This window comes from Athene noctua, chromosome 5 (assembly GCF_965140245.1).
Source record: "Athene noctua chromosome 5, bAthNoc1.hap1.1, whole genome shotgun sequence".
In the NCBI taxonomy this organism is placed as follows: Eukaryota; Metazoa; Chordata; class Aves; order Strigiformes; family Strigidae; genus Athene; species Athene noctua.
The window spans coordinates 26,315,544-26,334,483 of NC_134041.1; the positions used below are offsets into that span (position 1 = coordinate 26,315,544).

An 18,940-nucleotide genomic window follows, 5' to 3' on the forward strand; every position below is an offset into this window, starting at 1 on the left:
TGGCAAAGAAACACGCATACACACGCTGCCTGAAACAACCCCAGCTTCGGTCTGCAGACACTGCTGTCATGCACAATGAAATCAGTCACGAGCCATAACCATTTACCACCAAAAAAGTGCATGGGAAACAAACACTCCTCCTTTGTTGAATCAACTAACTCTTGGCCTAGATGTGTTCGTCTCATGTTGAATTCTGAGACAATTTCCCTGACAGAAAGATCTCTGCGTTATAGGGCTGGATATCTTACCAGACCGGTGATATGTGGCCTTTACACAAGCCTCTTTAAGCAAGCCAACAGTGCTCTGAAATTTCAAAGGAAGCAACATCTATGCTGCCCACAGCCTCCCCCAGTACCGAATCCTGACTGGGGCTTCCTGTGCAAAATAACAGTGAAGAAACACACTTACGTCCCCAGGACTGGTTTGGATTCAGAGGAATCCTGGCTTACATCCTCTTCACAGCTTGAGGGCTCTGGGTTTCCGCACCTGAAAAAATGAGACGGGTGTTTAGAGGAACTCCTACTGAATAAAAGCAAAATCCTAAATAGCATAATTCATACACAAGTCTCATCAACAACTAAAAAGCTCAAACTACAAATATGGAATCTAACACTTGGGCAAAACTAAGGAGCTTGAAGATTATTTCACTTAGGAGGAAACAAGTCCTCAAGAGACAGACAGTTCACTTACATGAAGCAGCCTGCACACAGGAGGAATCAACCAAAACATTTTCCTTGCTCACAGCTCCAAGACCCTTTCTGCCTGTTTGCACTCCATCCTTGCCCAGAGCAATATTCCAGGGCGCAATGAGGCTGCAACACAACCACTTTCTCCAACGCAGCTTCTCTTTCTCTAGTAGTTGCCATTTCTTCCTACTCCAAGAGGGATTTCCCACAAAGTTCTCGAGGTGACAAGTGCCCACTTGTGCCAAAACTACTGACACACTTGTCACGAGTGGGAAGGGCCCACGGCACTCTGAAAATTACCACTGGGAAAGAGGAAACCATGGGCACGACTCCAAAAGTGCAAAGCAAAATCTCTCACCTACACAGGCAGCGCATGTGCCTCGAAGGCAGGATTATGCCCTTCAGTCTCAACGGCAGTGCCCCCTGTTTCAGACATACAGCTCCATAACGGAGTTCATGGTTCCTTACAGCCAGCTTTCATGAATGAAAGCGGACAATTACGCACAGTCCAGAATAAGGCAAGCTGATTTTACGCATTCTGTGCCCAACTAAGGGTGTCAGGCACCTGAAATTAATCTGAACAGTCAGAGGAGAGTAAGTGCATCTTTAAGTGCTTGTGCTACAACATCCTCGTAACATCAGGTAGAGAACACCTAGCGGGCTGCCAGTTTGTGTCCAGGAGGTTCATGTCAGAACTCTTAACAAAGTCATCCAAAATGTTTCAAAGGACAAAAAGAAGAGGTGGAAGTATCAGTCTAAGGCTTCACACGCAAGAATCCCAGGTCTGTACAGATAGCGTTTGCAATTCAAAGAAAAATTCCATTCAATTCAACTCACTATTTATTTATTCCAACTTTTTCTGTTAAAAATGTGTCTTTTATAAAAGTCAGTAAAATAAATCATACACAAAATATTACTGGCTAAAAGGGACAATCTATATGCACACAGCTATTGGCTCCTCTGATAAATCTGTGCCTCTCTGGCAATTTACAGGCTTAGGAAGCAAGACACTCTCACGACACACTGTCACTTGGCAAGTCAGCTCCTCTTTAAAGTAAATATAATCTACACAAACTTGACTGGGAAAATGCAGTAAATATTCTCCTCCCAAAATAAGATCACCTCCGATCTAATCATGTCCCAATTAGAATTCAGTGTGAGAAAACTAATCTTGTGGGTTCTAAGCATTTATACAGATACAGCAGATGTGATTTAACAGTCTTACCCTAAGCTATTCCTAGAATATCATCCAGTTCTTCTGCTGTCTGCAAATACTTATGACTGCATGTTCACGTGAAGTACTAGAAGGGGACAGTGAATTCTTTCTTATGTTTGTACAATCCCTGTCTCAAATCAGCAGCTCCCAAACAGGAGAGTGTAGGTCCAAAAATATCAGTATCCAGAAAAACATACTAATCTATTCTAGGTATGACTTTGCAGCCCATGCATTCTTTTTTTTTTTTTGAGGGGTGGGTAGAGGGAAGCTGTACTAATTTTCTTGCGTTGGTCCTAGTTTGGATCCTTAGCAGTCAGACACGGCACACTTTTGCTGCCTGATGACTACGCTTTAATGACAGCTGGGATGTGGGCAGCATGCATTTACACATTTTATCTTTATGCTGAAATTCTGAATTTTGCAGGACTCTTGACATCTTTCCATTGGGTTATTACGTCCATGTCCTCTAAAAGTAATGGGAGAAATTGCTGAGCACATCCCCCTATCATGTAAATGATGGCTCAGTTCCCACTGTATACTGGCTCTTACCTCTCAAGAATTTCCAGTACTTCCTTAGCAGAAGCAAAGGCACGGTATGTAGACAGAAATATACTGGTGTAGGTGAAATCCCGGTCTCCAAAAGCTGTCAGAAGATTCTTCACAAGTCTGTCCAGAGTCCCAGCTTTTATTGTCCGGATTTTGCAGGTTTCATACTGGCTGACAGTATGTTCTGGAGGGAACTCGTCCCCTCCAGCCTACAAAGTTGAAACAAAACAATCACAAAAATCAGACAGAAGCCAGATCCCGGACACAGCTTTCACAATGAAACAAAGATTAAATTCCATCTTTCACCTCAATACTCCATCTTTAGTTACTACGTGATTTTGTCACTTTTGGCTAAATGAACACCAAATGCCGTATCGAATAGCAGAGGTTTTCAGTAAGTTTATCTTGAAGATAACTTCTACGCTCCACACAATCTTTTACAGTCCAACTGCTATTAAGTTAGCTTATGATCCCATCAGATATTATCATCTAAAAGAAAATCCATCACACCACAAATAATATTATTACTGGGAGGAACAATAGTGGTAACTCAGTGCCCCATTAACTTCTGAATAAACACGAAAACTGACCACAACTTTGGCATCAGCACTTGTGATTCCCTTTCTGAAAATACCAACTTTGGGTTGCCACACAGAACCCAAGGTCATGAACACATCTGGATGTGAAACATTTCATGATACTTTTGCAAGGAGGGTGCCAACGTCATCTTGCAAACTTACCATTAGAACATTTCCATCTTCTCTTACAGTTTTCATTTGGCACAAGATTTGTCAACAAATTTGGGGTTTGGTGTTGGGGGGAGGGGCTTAGACAGCATTTGGTTGTCATGCTTACAGACTGGTTTAAGTCTGAAATAACTAGAAACATTCCCTTCAATTCTGCCATTATTTAGAGGACGGTTCAGAAAATTATTTTTGTGACTACTTTAAATACTGATTTGTTAAGTATGTGGGATAAAAACTTTAAAATGAGATTATAAATCAAATACATCAACAAGAGCAATCAAACAGAAGATTTCCCTCTACCTCTTGAGTTGACTGTCTCTGGGAAGGAATGTTCAGATCACTAACCTAAGAAAGGCCGAACTACAGAGGCAGCATGGGGAGGTGTACAGTTCTCTTTCTGTTGCTGCTGTTTAATGGGGACCAAACTGACTGATGGACTGCATCCTCAGCTTGAGGAAAACATGCCGTGACACACCTGCTCTTTTACCTCAGTCACAGTTACATGACGTGCATAATCACATATCACCAGCACTAATGGAACTCCAGTAACAAAAAAGTAATTTTCCTTGAGAGAAAGAAATGGCTTGAGCCCATTCGAGTGTCCGCAACCATGAGTGAAATGAAAAATCCTGTCAAAAATCCCCAGACATCACTATGATTTATGTAAATAAACTATTGGAAGATCATCTGAACGAATGAAATACCTTTTTGAAGTAGTTACTTTTATTCACTTCCACTGACTTTACAAAGTCAAATCCTAGCTAGGATTAATGGCATTATGCAAAGGAGAAATCAAGCCGTCATGAAATATTTCAAGGGGGGGGGGGAGGGAATCTTAAATCTTCTTAGGTTAGATTAGATATATCAGTAGAAGAATACTACAGGAAACAAACTTGCACTGGACATGAACACACAACACTCTAGTACTTAGTCTTTGCATCATCAACTCTCCTGCAACCTCAGGATAAAAACTAAGGAGTTCAACCATTTTCATCGCAGCATTATTCCGCTGCAGATTTCCTCCTTACATACTCACCCACAGCATGTCTTCAGCTGGGACTGCTGTGATGGTTCTCTTCGGAATCACAGCCTCCCCTCCTAGTAAGAGCTTCTGCTGTATCATGAGATCACGCAGTAACAGCATATCATTAGGTCACATTTCACAGCCTTACAGTAACGGTTTATAATTTAACAGCTCTTCTGAGTTTGGAATATCGAGTCGGTTATTTGTACAGACTGAGAGGCTCCCCTAAGTAACAAGACAATCCATATTCTGAGTTTCTCCATGGTTCCTTGATGTGTCTCAAATTCATCCCGACCAACCACCACCAGGACTGAATATGAAGTTCATGGACAGTTTGACCAGACGTTTTGCTCCAGAAACTGCCTGCTAAGGTATGAGTTAGAAACAACAAGGCTAACGATATTCCAACATTAACACAACACCTTGGGACTAGACTGAGGACATGAAGACGGCATCTTAATGACTTAGAGTCACTACCAACTCTGGCTTGGTATATTGACAAAAGCACAAAGAAAAAAGTTAACCTATTCATAAAATAATTAGGAACGGATCACCCATCCACTTCATATTTACATCACGACCTTCCATTGCTTTTGAATTATTTACAATAGACACCCTTTTTTGTTTAAAACAAGATAGAGGTCTTTAATATTAGTCTAAAGCCCTGCTACTCTGGCACGAGGACATCTCATTTCCCAGCTTAAACAAGGTCCAACAAACTCTTACTGCTACATTAAAATACAACCTCCTGTATTAAAAAACAAAAACAAAACCCCAAAACCAAAACCAAACAAACAGACCAGACAGGAAAAGAAAAATCAGGAATAACAGCAGTATCCCACAGTGTTCTGGGCTTTCTAACAAGAAGTGGGCCCAGGCACAGATTTTTGGCAGAAAAGTGCCTCTGTGTCTGTAGGAAGGCCTGGAAGAGCCAGGATCATCTTGCACCATCAAGACACAAAGACCTGTCAACAGCCCGTAAAGAGTATAGATGCAGTAGGTAAGCAGAGGCCCTAGGAGACTTGCAGCCACATCTCAACTGCAAAATGGCACCATTCCACCCTGAGTTTAAGACACTGAAAGAAGCCATTCCCAGAGGCCCTTTTCTGTCCACCTGCTGCAGCCAAGTGGGCTGGGAAAGTGGTCCAGCCAAAACAGAGCCCTTTATTTCACCTCGTAGGCTCAGGTTTAACCCGCACAAGTTCACCCCACGGCTGCAGAAACACACAGGCTGATGCAGGGAACACAATCTTGGGTGCAAGCTGTAAGAATTTCTGGAAGCACTGTGGGTTTACATCTGCTCAAACAGACTGGCAACTTGGGCTTGTGTCATGAACCCATTCATACCTCTTATAAATAGACAAGGCAACACACAGTACTACTGCACCAAACCCCACTGTTACCCCAAACGCAACCCCACAGGGAATGAGTGAAATTACACCAGAATAACTTGAAAAACTTTGTTCCGTGGATCTCATGGCTGATATAAAGGTGTATAATCTGTTATACACCTGACTTAAAGGTACATATAGAATTATATATGGCATCACCATTACAGAAACACTATAAGAATACTGTTTGTTATTGGTGCTATACATCGCCCGCCTCCATTCAAATTTTCCCGAAGCAAAACTTGCTCAGGAGAAAAAAAAACACTACATTTTCTTGCTGACTTTTCATCGTACAATTAAAATAGACTTTTGACAATAACCACTTATACAATGCAACCACTTTCAAACAGGGAAGAACGCCTGCACCACCGTATTTAACTATTAATTTTCTATCCAGCAGATTGTCCAAACCATGATGTACTGATTTACGGCCATATTCTACTCAGCGTGTGTAAAGGCGTCTCATTCACTAAGGTGAATGTGTACCAAACAAGGGCTGAATCTGCTCCCAAGTACGATACGCGCACAAATTTCTCTGCTAATTGCAACACTGCAACTTCCCCAAGATATCATACTGGGAGAAAGTTAAAAAAAAAATAAAAACAAACCCCACACCAAAAACCAAAGCAAACCAAAAAACCAACACCAAACCCTGAAAATCTAAAACTGAGTTTGTCAGCAAAACATTAAACTGCTAGAAATCATTTTAAGAGACTTGTAGGGATTGTTCGTGCTTATATTATTTCACATATTAAAGCTGCAGCAGCAGCTCCTCTTCAACAGGTACTTAAAAATATTTTATCATCCCTAATTTTTTTCAGTGATTTCAAGATTCAAGATGAGCAGATTTTCAAACAGTTTAAGCCCACAGCTTTTTTAAATCAGAGCAGTTATCTTCATGAGATCACTGTCTCCTACCCACCTAAATCACACCTTCCCCACGCCAAATACAGGCACCGCTGCTGTTCTCCAGCCATACAACAGCATTTCTGACTTGATCGATGAATTAAAACTTCTTGCTGCTTGACTATCATTTCTTACACCCGTTCCTTGGTAGTTTGGGGCTGGACACTACCAGATGCCCAGCATGGGCACATTAAGCTCTCGGAGACAAAGCTTGAAGACATGAAAAAGCCCCACGCGCCATCATTACCATCAACCTCTAGGTTGACCTTTGTCATCCTTATAGAAAACAGGTAAAAATTCATTTGGTTTTTTGGGTTATATATAGATTAATTTTAATTCCTATCTCATTCTCTCTAGGAAGCAGACTTATTCTTTTGTTGTTCTCATATGGCTGACAAAACTTGATCTGTTTGTGTTCACTTCCTTTGTGAGGCTTGACTTCACCAACTCTTAGTTTAACTCTTAGATACAGCTTTCTCTGCTGACAAGAGCTTTTCTCTATTTCTCAAAGTCTAACTCCTAAAAAAAAAAAATAAAATCTTTCTTAGATCATTATTCATGCACCCTGGTCTGAAAGGTTTTTTCCCTTATTCAAACTAGAAGTCAAGGTAGTGTTTGCAGTTTGGTCTCTCCAACTTCCAAGCTCATACATTCAACTATCTGAACTTCCTACCTTACTTGACTTCACCAAACACATTCCACAGTTTCCAAGTGTGCCACTGTAAAGCTAAGCATCTCACAGACCTACTCTACTTACCTTTCTACAGAACTTAAGGCAAATCGCACTGACACAGCATCACCTCATACTGGATGAAAGAACTGGCCGGCACTAGTATCTACTGCCTTGGTACAATTCTGGCCAGTTGCTGAGAACATTCCTCTAACCAGGTAGCCTTAAACTACCCCCTCACTTGCCTCTTTGCTATTTACATGGTCAATCATTTTCTTCCTGCCTTACTGTCTTACCCCATTCCTTCTTTTCTCTTTCCACTAACGTAAGGCCCATTCTGCTAGCCCCTAGCTGTGGTTCATCTTCAGTGTATGCATCCACTGGCATACGGCACAAACACAACCACCAGGCCAAGCATCTTCAAGAGAAAGGCCTTTTTTCCATCCCTCCTATCTTCAACTGTGTCCCCTCCACAGTCAAGCAGTTTCAGTATTTCAATTCAATCTCATTCCACACCTGCAGTCCCAGCTCCTCAAATTCTCCAGCCCTTGTTCCTCCTTGCAAAGGAACCCTTGAACAATTCTCATTTCTATCATTTCACAAATGCAGAAGTTTCTTTCCCGTCGTCGTCCTCTAATCCTTTCATTTGTCCAGTGGATCCCATCCACATCATACACTTTCTCTTGCCCCTTTTGCCCTCCACAGTCCCATCCCTCAGCTAATCAAAATCTCTTTCAGTCTCTCACCTCTTAAACATTCCCCCCATCTCTCCACTTCCTTCTCTACCTGCTGCTTTTTCCTTTCTCTGCCAACTAACTGTTTACTTTTCAGTTTACTATTTACATAAAACCACTGACTGGAGTTCACCTCTCCCGACGCCACTCATACTCTGTCAGCATACTGCTCCTGGCAACAGAAATTCAGGTGTTCAGCAGCTAATCTACTTTTACAGCCACTGCTCTACTGTTCTTATCTGCTTCTGGCTAAGCTATGATTCAGCTTGTCCTTGGTTCATTTCATGGGTACCTGGCTGTCAGTTCAAGACCAACAAACACCACAGAACTCTAAATTTTTCACCCGTCTTTTCTGCTTTGCTGTCTTTGCTTCATGGACAATAGCACCATCCGGTTCAACACACAGGTGCCAGCCTCCCTATAGGCTGCCTTTACAGCCTCGGGAGTAAGCTGAACCTCATACAACCTTCTCTTTCTAGCCACGTCATTCAAATGCCTTGCTACTCCTCTTAAAACTTTTATTCCAGTTACCAATATGCCTTTTTCTCTAGCCTGATCTATTTACAGGAGCTCGTAAATACTTCCTACTATTTTTTCCTGGGAAAAACAGGAGGCACAGGTGGGAAATCTGACACTCGAAGGAAGCAGATTTGAAATTATCTGTTCTGACTGGAACTCTATGTACTTCTTGGAAACATAGGAAGGGGAGCTTCTAAGCACTATCTCTATGCAGGACAGAATTTGCTTATCTTTCTTGACTGTGGGTTCAGCACCGCTGCATTGCTTTATGTCATGGAACTTCACAAGAACACGATTTGATGTAAGTCTCGGGGCAGTTTTAAAAGTCTTTAAAACATCAATCTGGATACTACATCAAACCAAGTTCTTACATCATTGCCTCTGATCCTGAAGAAAATATAGAAACATAACAAAACAATACGAAAGCTAGAGCCAGCTCCTGAAGATCTGGCTCAAACTGCCACAGCTGCACTGATTCCAATGAAGTGAGGACATTTTCTATCAGCTGGGGACTTGGCCTGACAGAGGTGAAGCACTGGGCAGCATGCCAAATTGAGTGCGTGTGCATTTAAGCTCAATCTACTTACCACTAAAGCCTTCATGCTTTGAAATGTACCTTTGACAAACAGTACAGGGCTGGAATTCCTGCAGACATGCAGACAAGTAATTTCTAACCTAGCTGAGAAAGCACTACAAAAATAAGACCCAAACCTATATTCACTTAACTTCTCAGGAAGTTTCCGCTAACTTCCGACAGATCTTCATTAGTCAAAATACTATGACTACTAATTTGGAAGACCTGAGATAGGTTCCTAGCAGCAGAAACAAGCCATAGCCCAGTCTGAAACAACTGCTAAATGTTCAGCTTCTCAGGCCATAAGCTAAGATCCTTACTCCTGCACTAAGTATCATCCGACCCCTCGCCACAACTGGTCAAAGCTTGTCTGCATGTCAAGAAAAGAGTCAACACAAGGAGAGAGTTACTTCAGATGACCCAGGCAGTCAACTTCAGCGTTTTGGGTTTTTTCAACAGTGAGAGCAGTCAGTGCTAAAAGTTACTATCCTAGCGATTCGTGTGGAATTCAGCTCCCTGGAGCAGGCTCCAAAGCCCATGAGCAGCCTTCCAAAACGCCACCGCGCCAGCTTTACTTACGCCTATCCAGTTTGCTCCTTCCTTGGCAGCGTGCTGAACCTGCACTCGTTTCAGGGTGACATGGAAAACGGCTCCCTCTTCCACCTCTTCATCCACATCCTGAATTGCGCTCTGCCAGGGAAAGGAGAAAGGGGGAAAAAAAACAAAACAAAACAAAACAAAAAGAGAGAGAGAAAAAGAACATTTTCACTCCTCTGCTAACCGCACTCTACCCCAGGTGCTGTACTGCTTCACACAGACCTGAGGGCAGAAGATGGGCTGCACAAAGTAAATACAACAATCAAAGCAATACGGGATACTTTCAGATTGAGGATATGTTCTGGAGATACTCTTGGCAAACTGTCCTCTCCTGTGGTATCAAGATACCTTGACTTCCCATTCAACTGTTTTTCCTAGACTAGCACGTACTTTAAATAGTTGTATAAAGTCTTTTCTAAGGAAACGGTTTGGGTTTGATTAGCAATCTTCTCTTCCCTCCCCTCCCCCCTTTCCCAAAGCAATTAATCTCTTTGGCCTTTCATTTATGGAAGGAATTGCACTTTTTAAAACTGCAGAATTACTTAGGCAGGCAGCCTTTAAATGCTTGTTAGCTTCGAAGTTTAAAATACACCAACCTTTTATTTCTTTTGACAGGACGGATCCAAAGAGCCGGTGGTTTGCTTTTCAAAACCTATTATTCCAAGCTACGAAAAACTTTACGGAGTCGAGGCTTTAAAACTCACAAACACTAGAAAGCGGGTTAAAAAAAATAACAAGGATAACAGAAAAAGAAGTAGCGCAACGTCCTCCAAACTTGAAGCGAACAGGTGCTGCAATGACTCCTCGTTCCCCAGCTGATTACCCGGACAAAAGCGCAGGCAGAGCCCCCGCGTCCCCGCTTCTCCCGGGGGTGGGGGACTGCCCCCCTCCGGAGCACCCTCCCGGCCCCAGGCACGGGCTCACGGTTCCTGGGGAAGGCAGCATCGCTCCGAGCGGCGACGAGCAGGGAGGCGGCAGCGCGCTGCGGCTCCGGCGAGGCTGCGGGGAGCGGCGCGCCCGGGCCACCCCGCCGGCACCGGCACCCCGCGGGCAGGGCAAGGGGCGGACGGGACGCCCGGTTACCATTTTCGCTTTCCACAGCAATTTCATTCTCGGCGCCTTCCCGGGCGCCTCGACGGGGCACGCCGCCGCCGCCGCGGGCCGGGCCGGGCCGAGCCGTGCGGCCCCTCGGCTCCGCGGCGCGGGAGGCGGGAGGGCGGGCGGCCGCGCCAGGCCCCGCCTCGGCCCGGCCCCGGCCCCGCCGAGGGGCTTCCTGTTTACCGCCGGCCGACAAGTTGCGGCGGATTCAGTCGTCCCTGCCCGGCGCCGCGCCGGGAGCGGCCGCGGGGCTGCCGCTCGCCGGGGCTCCGCCGCCCGGAGCGGGGCGTTCACCCGCCCCCAGCTCCCTGGAAGAGGGACAAGGTGCGGCGCGTCCCGCTCGGCTTCCAGCGGGGACGGGGCCGGCGGGCAGCGCCTCCTTCCCGCCGCCGCCCGGGTGCAGCCGCACCGGCAGCGCCCGGTGCCCGCGGGCGGCCGGGGCAGGTGCCCAGCGCGCAGGGCCGGGCCGGGCCGCCCGGGGGGCTCCCTGCCCGCTCCTGACGGGGTTGGAACTGTTCTAGCACTTAGAAAGGCAAACGGCCAGAAGGGGGATTTTAGGGCAAGCTCAAGCTGGACAAGCTTACTTCCCCAAGCTTGCAAGGAAGGAAGTCAGAGGCTGTAGGGAACCCCAGCCCTGCTGCGAGCGGCGGCACTCCAGGTTGTCGCGGCCCTGCTCTGCGCTCGCCCGCCGGGCAATTCAGGTGGCTCAGACAGGGGCAGAGCAAGGGCCTTCCTCCTCCTCCTCCTCCTCCTCTTCCTGCCCACCCCAGGCAGGCCGTGCCAGGGCAGGCAGTCCCCACCATGCTGGCTCTTTACATAGACTAAACCCACAATATCCTTATTTTTTTTCTGTGGGAGCCCCTTGCTCACACACAAGCCCCTCTGAACCATGACCATCCTCTTACGCAAGCACTAGCTGCAGAGATCAGCATGCTAACACAAGGATCTCGACCACCTTAAAAACACTGACTTAAGTTGCCTATTGAGCTGTCTTTAGTTACCGGGATTTTTGGACTTACAAAGGAAAGCAGAGAGGAGCTGAAGGCACCAATTACTGTGCAAGGCAATGAAAGCAGTGAGACCTGAACCAGAAAGCTCAGACCTCCTGAACCTCAGCACTAACAGCCAGTGTATTCACGTATTTACACACAAGTGTTACTGGCAAGTCTCTCAGGAGCAGTGCTGGTTCGGAGAGACTGTTACCACTTGCAGCTGTTAACGTGAAGCAGCACATGAAAGCAAGGAACATTATTTTAAGCTACGAAACCAAGATTGCATTGTGTTGTCACGGTTGAAGTGATCAGAGGATTTGCCAGGCGGAGCATTGAGTTTATTTGTGTAACACCAAAGTGATCCAGAATATGCTGAGGCAGATACAAACTTCAATAATCTGACCAGAAACCCCCAACCCAATATTAAAGAGTCTGTGTTTCGTAGAAACTTTCAGTATTTACTTGATTGAAATCTTAATCTAGTTATTTTGTTTACTTATCCCTTAAATGAGTTGACATGAGTAAGCTTCTAGAAGCTGTTTCCGTTACCTAGTTTAGCTGCAAGAGGAAAACTGCAAGATGGCCAGGGCAATACACAGTGCAACTTAGTCTGACAAATTAATTTCATCTTTCTTTAGCCCCTACCTAGGATGCTAGTTCAGAAAAGCACGTAAGCAGGAGCTTTACTTCAGCATGAGCCTAAACCATCCACATCAAAGCAACTAAATTCTTAAGATTCTTTGATGAACTGGAGCCTAGACCCTGGAATCAGAATGAGTTGCAGGCTCAAACCTCCACGGGACTGAGTCTTGTCCCCACAAGAATTCCGTCAGACATTGCATTGCGTAGAGCCCTGCAGTCACATTTGCAACAGATTTTCAGTGCAAAAGTGTTTATCCAAATCCTCTGCCAATTCTCATATTTGCAGTTTTCTAGTTCCTTGGAAGTCTGGATTCTGTTGCTAACGGTCTCACTTGGGAGAGGGATAGGTGTAGGTTGGGGTGGTTTGCTCATCAAAGCAGCTGCCAGGGGATGGGATAGTGTTTTCCAACATCGTGTGCCTTTCTTATGCCGCAGTATTTGCTTGCTTTCCAGCTAACCAAAGAGGTCAATTCAAATATACTCCCTCTTGCAACGGACGTCGTCCATATTTATATCCTCAGATGTCATCGCTACAACCGTGTTGTTACATGGAATACAAGAAATTTCTCTCAGACTGGTAGAACCTTTCAAAGTGAATGGAACATGCTGTACTGACTACAAATTTAACAGAAGGACCCAACTCCTGTTATTAACTTTTACCAAAACATGCGTGTCTGTGTATGTGTACATAACATATATGTGTTTATTTGATCTTTGAGAGAGAAAGGATTGTGCTCAGTCTGGGCTCCTAAAAATCTGATTTCTATCCAGATACTGATTATTTCATACTGAAAAGGAGGAAAAGCGTATGTAATGCTTAACTTCCCTTTAGTTGCATTCTAAGACCATTATGTAGTGTTCAGCCCCTTATGTAGACCAAGAGACAGGATCAGAAGGCACAGGAGAACATGAAGACAAAGCAGGCTCTGATTAGTCTAAAAGATGTTCTGTAAAGATTTCAAGGACTGAGAACAGCATGAAAAAGCATGAGAACAGTCTGCAACTCGGTTTAGTGGAACTTCTGGTTTGCTCTTTTAACAGACTTTAATCACAAACTCGATCTACACCAATGAGCCACACTCGTGGTTAACTTTGTGTTAAATATTTGGTTCCTTCCCAATCATGTTCACATGCGATAGCTACATTCCTGCCATAATCAAGGTCTGTGCCTGCCCTTTCTACTGAATCAGAGTTGTTCCTCTAAATACATCTGAGCACGTATTCCTTCCCCCTTGCACCAAGAAGGAAATGCAAATCCACTTGTTAATGCAACCTTACGCTTCTCACAGTGAAATGTTATCTAAGAAGATCCTTTGTGGTCTGGAAAGTTCTCAAACAGCAGATCATTGACCACTTAAGCCCAGTGAGAACTTGCTGACTGTCCACAGAGAAATAAGTTAGTCACAGAGTGATGATTTTTCCTTGTTTTCAACTGTTGCTACAGCTGGCATGCAGACACTTTCATGAGCAGATAAAGCAAAAGACCTATAAACCAGCTGGAAATAAAGAACAGCTAGTCCTACTGCCTCTGCTAGGGGCCCAGCGGAAGGAGAAGAGGAAACAGAAGCCAGCGGTACCCAAATAAGGGAAATATTTGGGAGAGCAAAGGAAAAGGACAAAGTAACCAGGCGATGTAAGAATCGTCGCAGACAGCTTCTCTATGAGAGAAGGGCATCGCGCAGCCTAAAAGGAAAGAAGCCAGGTACCAGAGCGCTGCATGCAAATTAGCCTTACTGGGAAGGGCTGCTCAGTGGGAGACAGGAAAGGAAAACACACAACTGCCTCCTTATTTTTTTTCCAAAAAAGGGAGAACGCTCCTTGCATTACAGAAACCATAAGTTAGGCCGTGGTTTCAAGATGTTCCTTTCAATGGCAGTACCAGCTCAAGCAGTTTCCACTGTCTGGTGCTTGATCGCGCCAGGGGCTAGACCTGTTTGCATGTTGGAAATGCTAGACATTTCCTAGTAACCCTGCCTTTGCATTAAGTGTTTTTCCAATATTACATAGTTTTCTTTTTTTCTGTTTTGGGGTTTCTGTTTAAGAAGCAGTGGCTACCACCTCAAGGGCACTACCTGTACATGTGCACCTGTTAACTGGAAGAGAGGATTCCACGACACAGGCTGTCTGTTCATCCTGTAGAAAATAGGAGAATCTATCGTATAGAATAAAGCCTGTCCAAAGAGACGCCCCCTGCAGTGGATGATGCATTAGAAGGGCATGCTTACAAAAGGAAATAAATACTGTTTCTATTCATACTATCTCATTAATTATTATTTGTCTGGTTTCTTTATAACCACATCTAGTTCCCGCTTTCTGTTTATGGCATATGCCCTCAATTTGATAACTAACAGGTGCTGCAGACTACAGTTCTTGAGATTGAAACTATTAAAAAAATCACACACAGGTGAGCCACAAAAGCTACAGAATTTAAGCAGACTATAGAAATGCAAACACGTATCGGTTTGATATTGTGATTTACTGGCTGTGGACTCTGGCCTGTAGCTTGGCTGCAGAGAGCTCTTTGCCACAGTTACTGTAGGAGAACCACCTGGTAGTACTCCTTTACATTGTGCACGCCTGAGTTCCTGCTTTCCACTCAATTGCACAGTTAGTTTGTCACAGAGTGCTTTAGACCTGCTTAACATTCAGCGTGCTGCAATCTCTGTAAAGGACTAAAGGTCCTTTACAGCACAAAGCACCTCACAGGCACTTACCTCATGCAGTCTGTTCCATCAGCACAGGGGCAATACGTTTACGTGCTGCGTGCTGATGTGGAGGGTAACAGAGGGGAGGCAGGTCCTCCATGTTCCTCTTTTGGAAATAAATTAACTTGGAGATTTATATTCTTTAGATGAACGGGTGCCCTGTCAGTACATGTCAGCCAGTAAGAAAAATTGTTGGGATCAAAAATTAAATATGAATTTCAAACCACTAACTAATCAAAGCACAAGCAATGTTACATTATACACTGTATGTCTGATCTTCCACTGTCTGCAACCTTTGCGATCCTTATTCCTGTGCAAAAAAGGAAAAAACGTGTTCCCCGCTCGCTCTGAACAGCGTTGAAAGATGTGGCAATGCAGTAGCAGCTCAGTAAAGAACCAGATAACCAAGTTCATCATAATCTGTCTTGGCTGACACTAGAACTAAATAGGTGCCTTTGAGTAATCGGAAGTATTAACCAGCTTCATTGTAAAATGCCAGAGGAAATGCAACAGAGCTCCCATACAAAAAAAAAAAAAAAATTACTGATTCATAAGGCTGCATAATTAGCAATGCTAATTCAAAAAATTATGTAGTTAAGGAAGCAGATCCAGCCTTTCCTTGACCTCTCATTTCAGATGTGATTGCAGTTAGATAGGCATGCACTGTTTCACAAACTGTGCAGTCCAAGAGGAGATGGCATGCTTTTGTATAGTCTCAGATCTAGGGGGCATATCTCCTTCAGGAACAGCAAGTCCTTGGCCTGCCGTTTGTTAAGACTTCAAAGCAATGCTGCTTGCAAAACCGTGGTCACATCACTGGTAAACTGCACCGCCTGCAACGTCATATGGAGAAACAACAGCGTGTTTTACTCCCTGTCCCCTGAGCCTTTTCACTCAAGAGGAGGGTAAGTAGTGCCAGCGTACCTCAGGGTCTGCTCTCATACCCGCCCCCTACTCAGTCTGCAGAAACCTCTCTTGGTTCTTTGGAAACAACCTGGAGGAGCAGAGACAGCGGGTCCTAGGAACTGGAGTCTCAGTCGCACATATCGCAAAACACCCAGAAACTTTTCTTAGGCCTTAAGCGCTTTACCAGCTCCTCTGTTCTTTTTCCAGCCACATGTGTCCCTGCTGCTTCAAAGCAGTATCTTTCTCTAGTTTCGTGCTCTATAGCTACTCAGGTGTTTGCAGCAAATCCTCTTGGCTGCCCCCTTCACAAGCTTTGAAGGAAGAAACAAAACCCTGAAGTGCATGCTGAGTACGTGGTTTTCTAAGGCTTGTAACTCAGTCAAATCAAAGCCATATTAACAAAGGGAAAGTTGCCTATGCTGTTGAGATCGTTCCGTTTGTAAACAGTGGGACCGTGCTTCTTTACCTTACTACGCTTCACAGAGGAATAAGCAAGTGTTCATGTAAAGGAGAGGACAGGGAGATGGAGTTCACTGATTTCTTCCTTTTTCAAAGAAAGGACTGATTTTCCCGCCTGTTACGCACACACACACACACTTCCATTTGGTATCATCACTGTTGTAACCACAGAGTTTTCTGCCACAGCAGAAAATTCCGATGCACATTGTGATATAAAGAGGTCATTTTGATTGCATCAGCTGAATTAAGGAAAAAAAACCTTTCCTGATTTGTGAATCAAGTGGCTCTCATATACAAGTGTCACTCAAAAGATTGCCTTCTTTTTTGCACAAACAGATATTGGGTTGATTTAGCACAGTTCTCGTTTTCCCTAATTGCTCTCTCATCTCCATAAACAGGCTGGTTGTCCATAAGAAGCTTCTTGCTTCCAATACATTTACAAATTTGTTATTTATGTTATTGGCTAGTTGGTAGTCAATCCTCCCCCTCATTCCCAAATTACTTGCCATAGTTCATGTTCTTTTCTAGCAAGCTTCAGTTTCCAGAACAAGAAGTGTAACTATTTGATTAGTTGATGAGCTCTCAGAACTTCCCATTTACAAACATAACTTTCTTTTTCCCTCTGCCCTGTTTCAGTTTGCTTTGGTTACAGGTATGCACATATGCCTTTTATGGCCCTGTTGCTGTCTGCTTCGACAGTATAAATCTCTGTTGACTATGAGGATTTTCATCTCCTTAATTTTCACTCTAGAGTCTTTTTCATTTTTCCTCTTAAAAAAGAAATATTTCCTTCCCTAGAAGACTGTATCACTCTGGTATCCTTTAATCCAAGCACTCCCCAGAGGACTCTGGGTTTAATAATTATATTGGAGTGCCTGTTACTTAAGATACTGGGAGTACTTCCCACTCTATCCAGGGCCTTCCCTTCCTCTGAGCAGACTTTTGCCAGGCAGCTCTGTATTTATATCTAACTAGTTCAAAGCCCAAGGGCTTTGTCCCTCCCACCCACTGAGTTATAATCAGAGGGCATGTCTTCAGTTTGACGCATTCATTTCATGCATACATAGTTTCCAGAAAGAGTAAATGTAGAGTTTCAGTTTAAATGCTGTTCCTACAACAAATCCTAGTAATCGTGTGTTTTCAATGGCATGATACATGTTAGAGGTCACAACTAACATGTCCAAAAGTAACTCCATGGCTTAGACTTAAAGCATGAGGAAAATCTGCACAAAGTAGTCTTGTGAACTGTGAACCCCAAAACAAAGTGTGGCATTTCCGAACGTTGTGCACAGACTCAACACTCTTAACCTCTAAGAGATGGTTAAAGTAACAGGGATAAATTAATCATAAATCCTTGTATTACTATCATAGTTGATCCTATTTGCTTTTTTATTCTAAATGACCCATATTAAACTTGAAAACTGTGTCCTCCTTTCTTGCAGGACATATTTCAAACTACTCAGAAATTCCTAGACCCCATTTCAAGAAGCCAGTCATATATATAAGAGAGCTCTTTTGGATGCTGAAGACTCTTGAACACCAGGGACAGATTTCTCAATCAGATCTAAGACCAATTCTTCCAAGCGCTCAGGTAAGATGGGCACTCGCTGCAGTTCTCTGCTCTCAGATCTCAATGCTGTGAGTCTAAGCCAACAAAGGATTCCCACTAGCGTAACAGAAAGCAGAACATAGGCTTCAATTCAGCTGAGAGTGAAGACACGAGAAAGAGCCTCGTTTTCCAGTTGGCTTGGGACCCTAACTTTTCCCCAGTGCTCAAGTAACAACAGTAAGACATAGCTGTCATCTTTTTTCTTCTCTTCATTCAGTTAAAAGGCAAATAGCTGCAGTGAAGCAAGAATTCGGCTTATCTATGGGGTACTTTAGTATTTATTTAGTATTTAGTTTTTTGTTTAATGCTACATTCGTTCTATCTGATTTCACCAAATCCCACAAGGATTTTATTGCCCTCTTAGAGCCCTGCTACAGAGCCAAGTAGGCACCATTAAATCAGATGCCTACTCCATAGCTTTCTTTTGAGCTCTGTTTAGATTTGCAGGGAGGAGCAATGAACAGGAGAATTGCAAACAAATATGTAACCGTTAACTTTAGAAATATATATATATACTAGTCCCTCTGTAACCATGTAATGAGTTTTCATTATACATACCACTTGAACAATTAAAATTTCAGGGCTTTACTAACTACCACAGCCTTGAACACAGCAATCTCTAAATTAGAAAGGGTATCTTTCAAGTGCCTGCAATAAAATCCAGGTTTGGGGAGGCTGGGGTTTGGGGGTTTTGAGTTGTTTTTCTGTTTGTTTTTACACCATCTCTAAAATATCCCATAGTCAGCTATAACCGCCTGTACACCAGTGACTTGCCTCCTGCACACTCTCTGCATCTTCTGCAGGCTGCACCTGTGTCTCGGTTTCGGCTACGTGTTGCTCAGGTGAGCTTCTATTTCGTCTTCTCCAAAATCTCCGAAACAGGTTCCTGAAGAACAAATGTCATACTTGTTTGGAAACAA

At 43.9% G+C, this 18,940-nt stretch overlaps 1 protein-coding gene across 1 annotated transcript in view; it reads right to left on the reverse strand.

Moving 5' to 3' along the window:
- LOC141960990 (ral guanine nucleotide dissociation stimulator-like 1) overlaps positions 1–10,814 on the reverse strand; it is a 62,499-nt gene extending 51,685 nt beyond the window's left edge. The window contains exons 1-3 of the mRNA XM_074907425.1: positions 10,693–10,814; positions 9,592–9,702; positions 2,452–2,657 (exon numbers count right to left, since the gene is read on the reverse strand). Of these exons, the coding sequence (XP_074763526.1) occupies positions 2,452–2,657; positions 9,592–9,702; positions 10,693–10,719 (344 nt within the window). The 5' untranslated portion in view covers positions 10,720–10,814. The remainder of the gene's footprint in view (positions 1–2,451; positions 2,658–9,591; positions 9,703–10,692) is intronic.
- Positions 10,815–18,940: the final 8,126 nt, after the last annotated feature.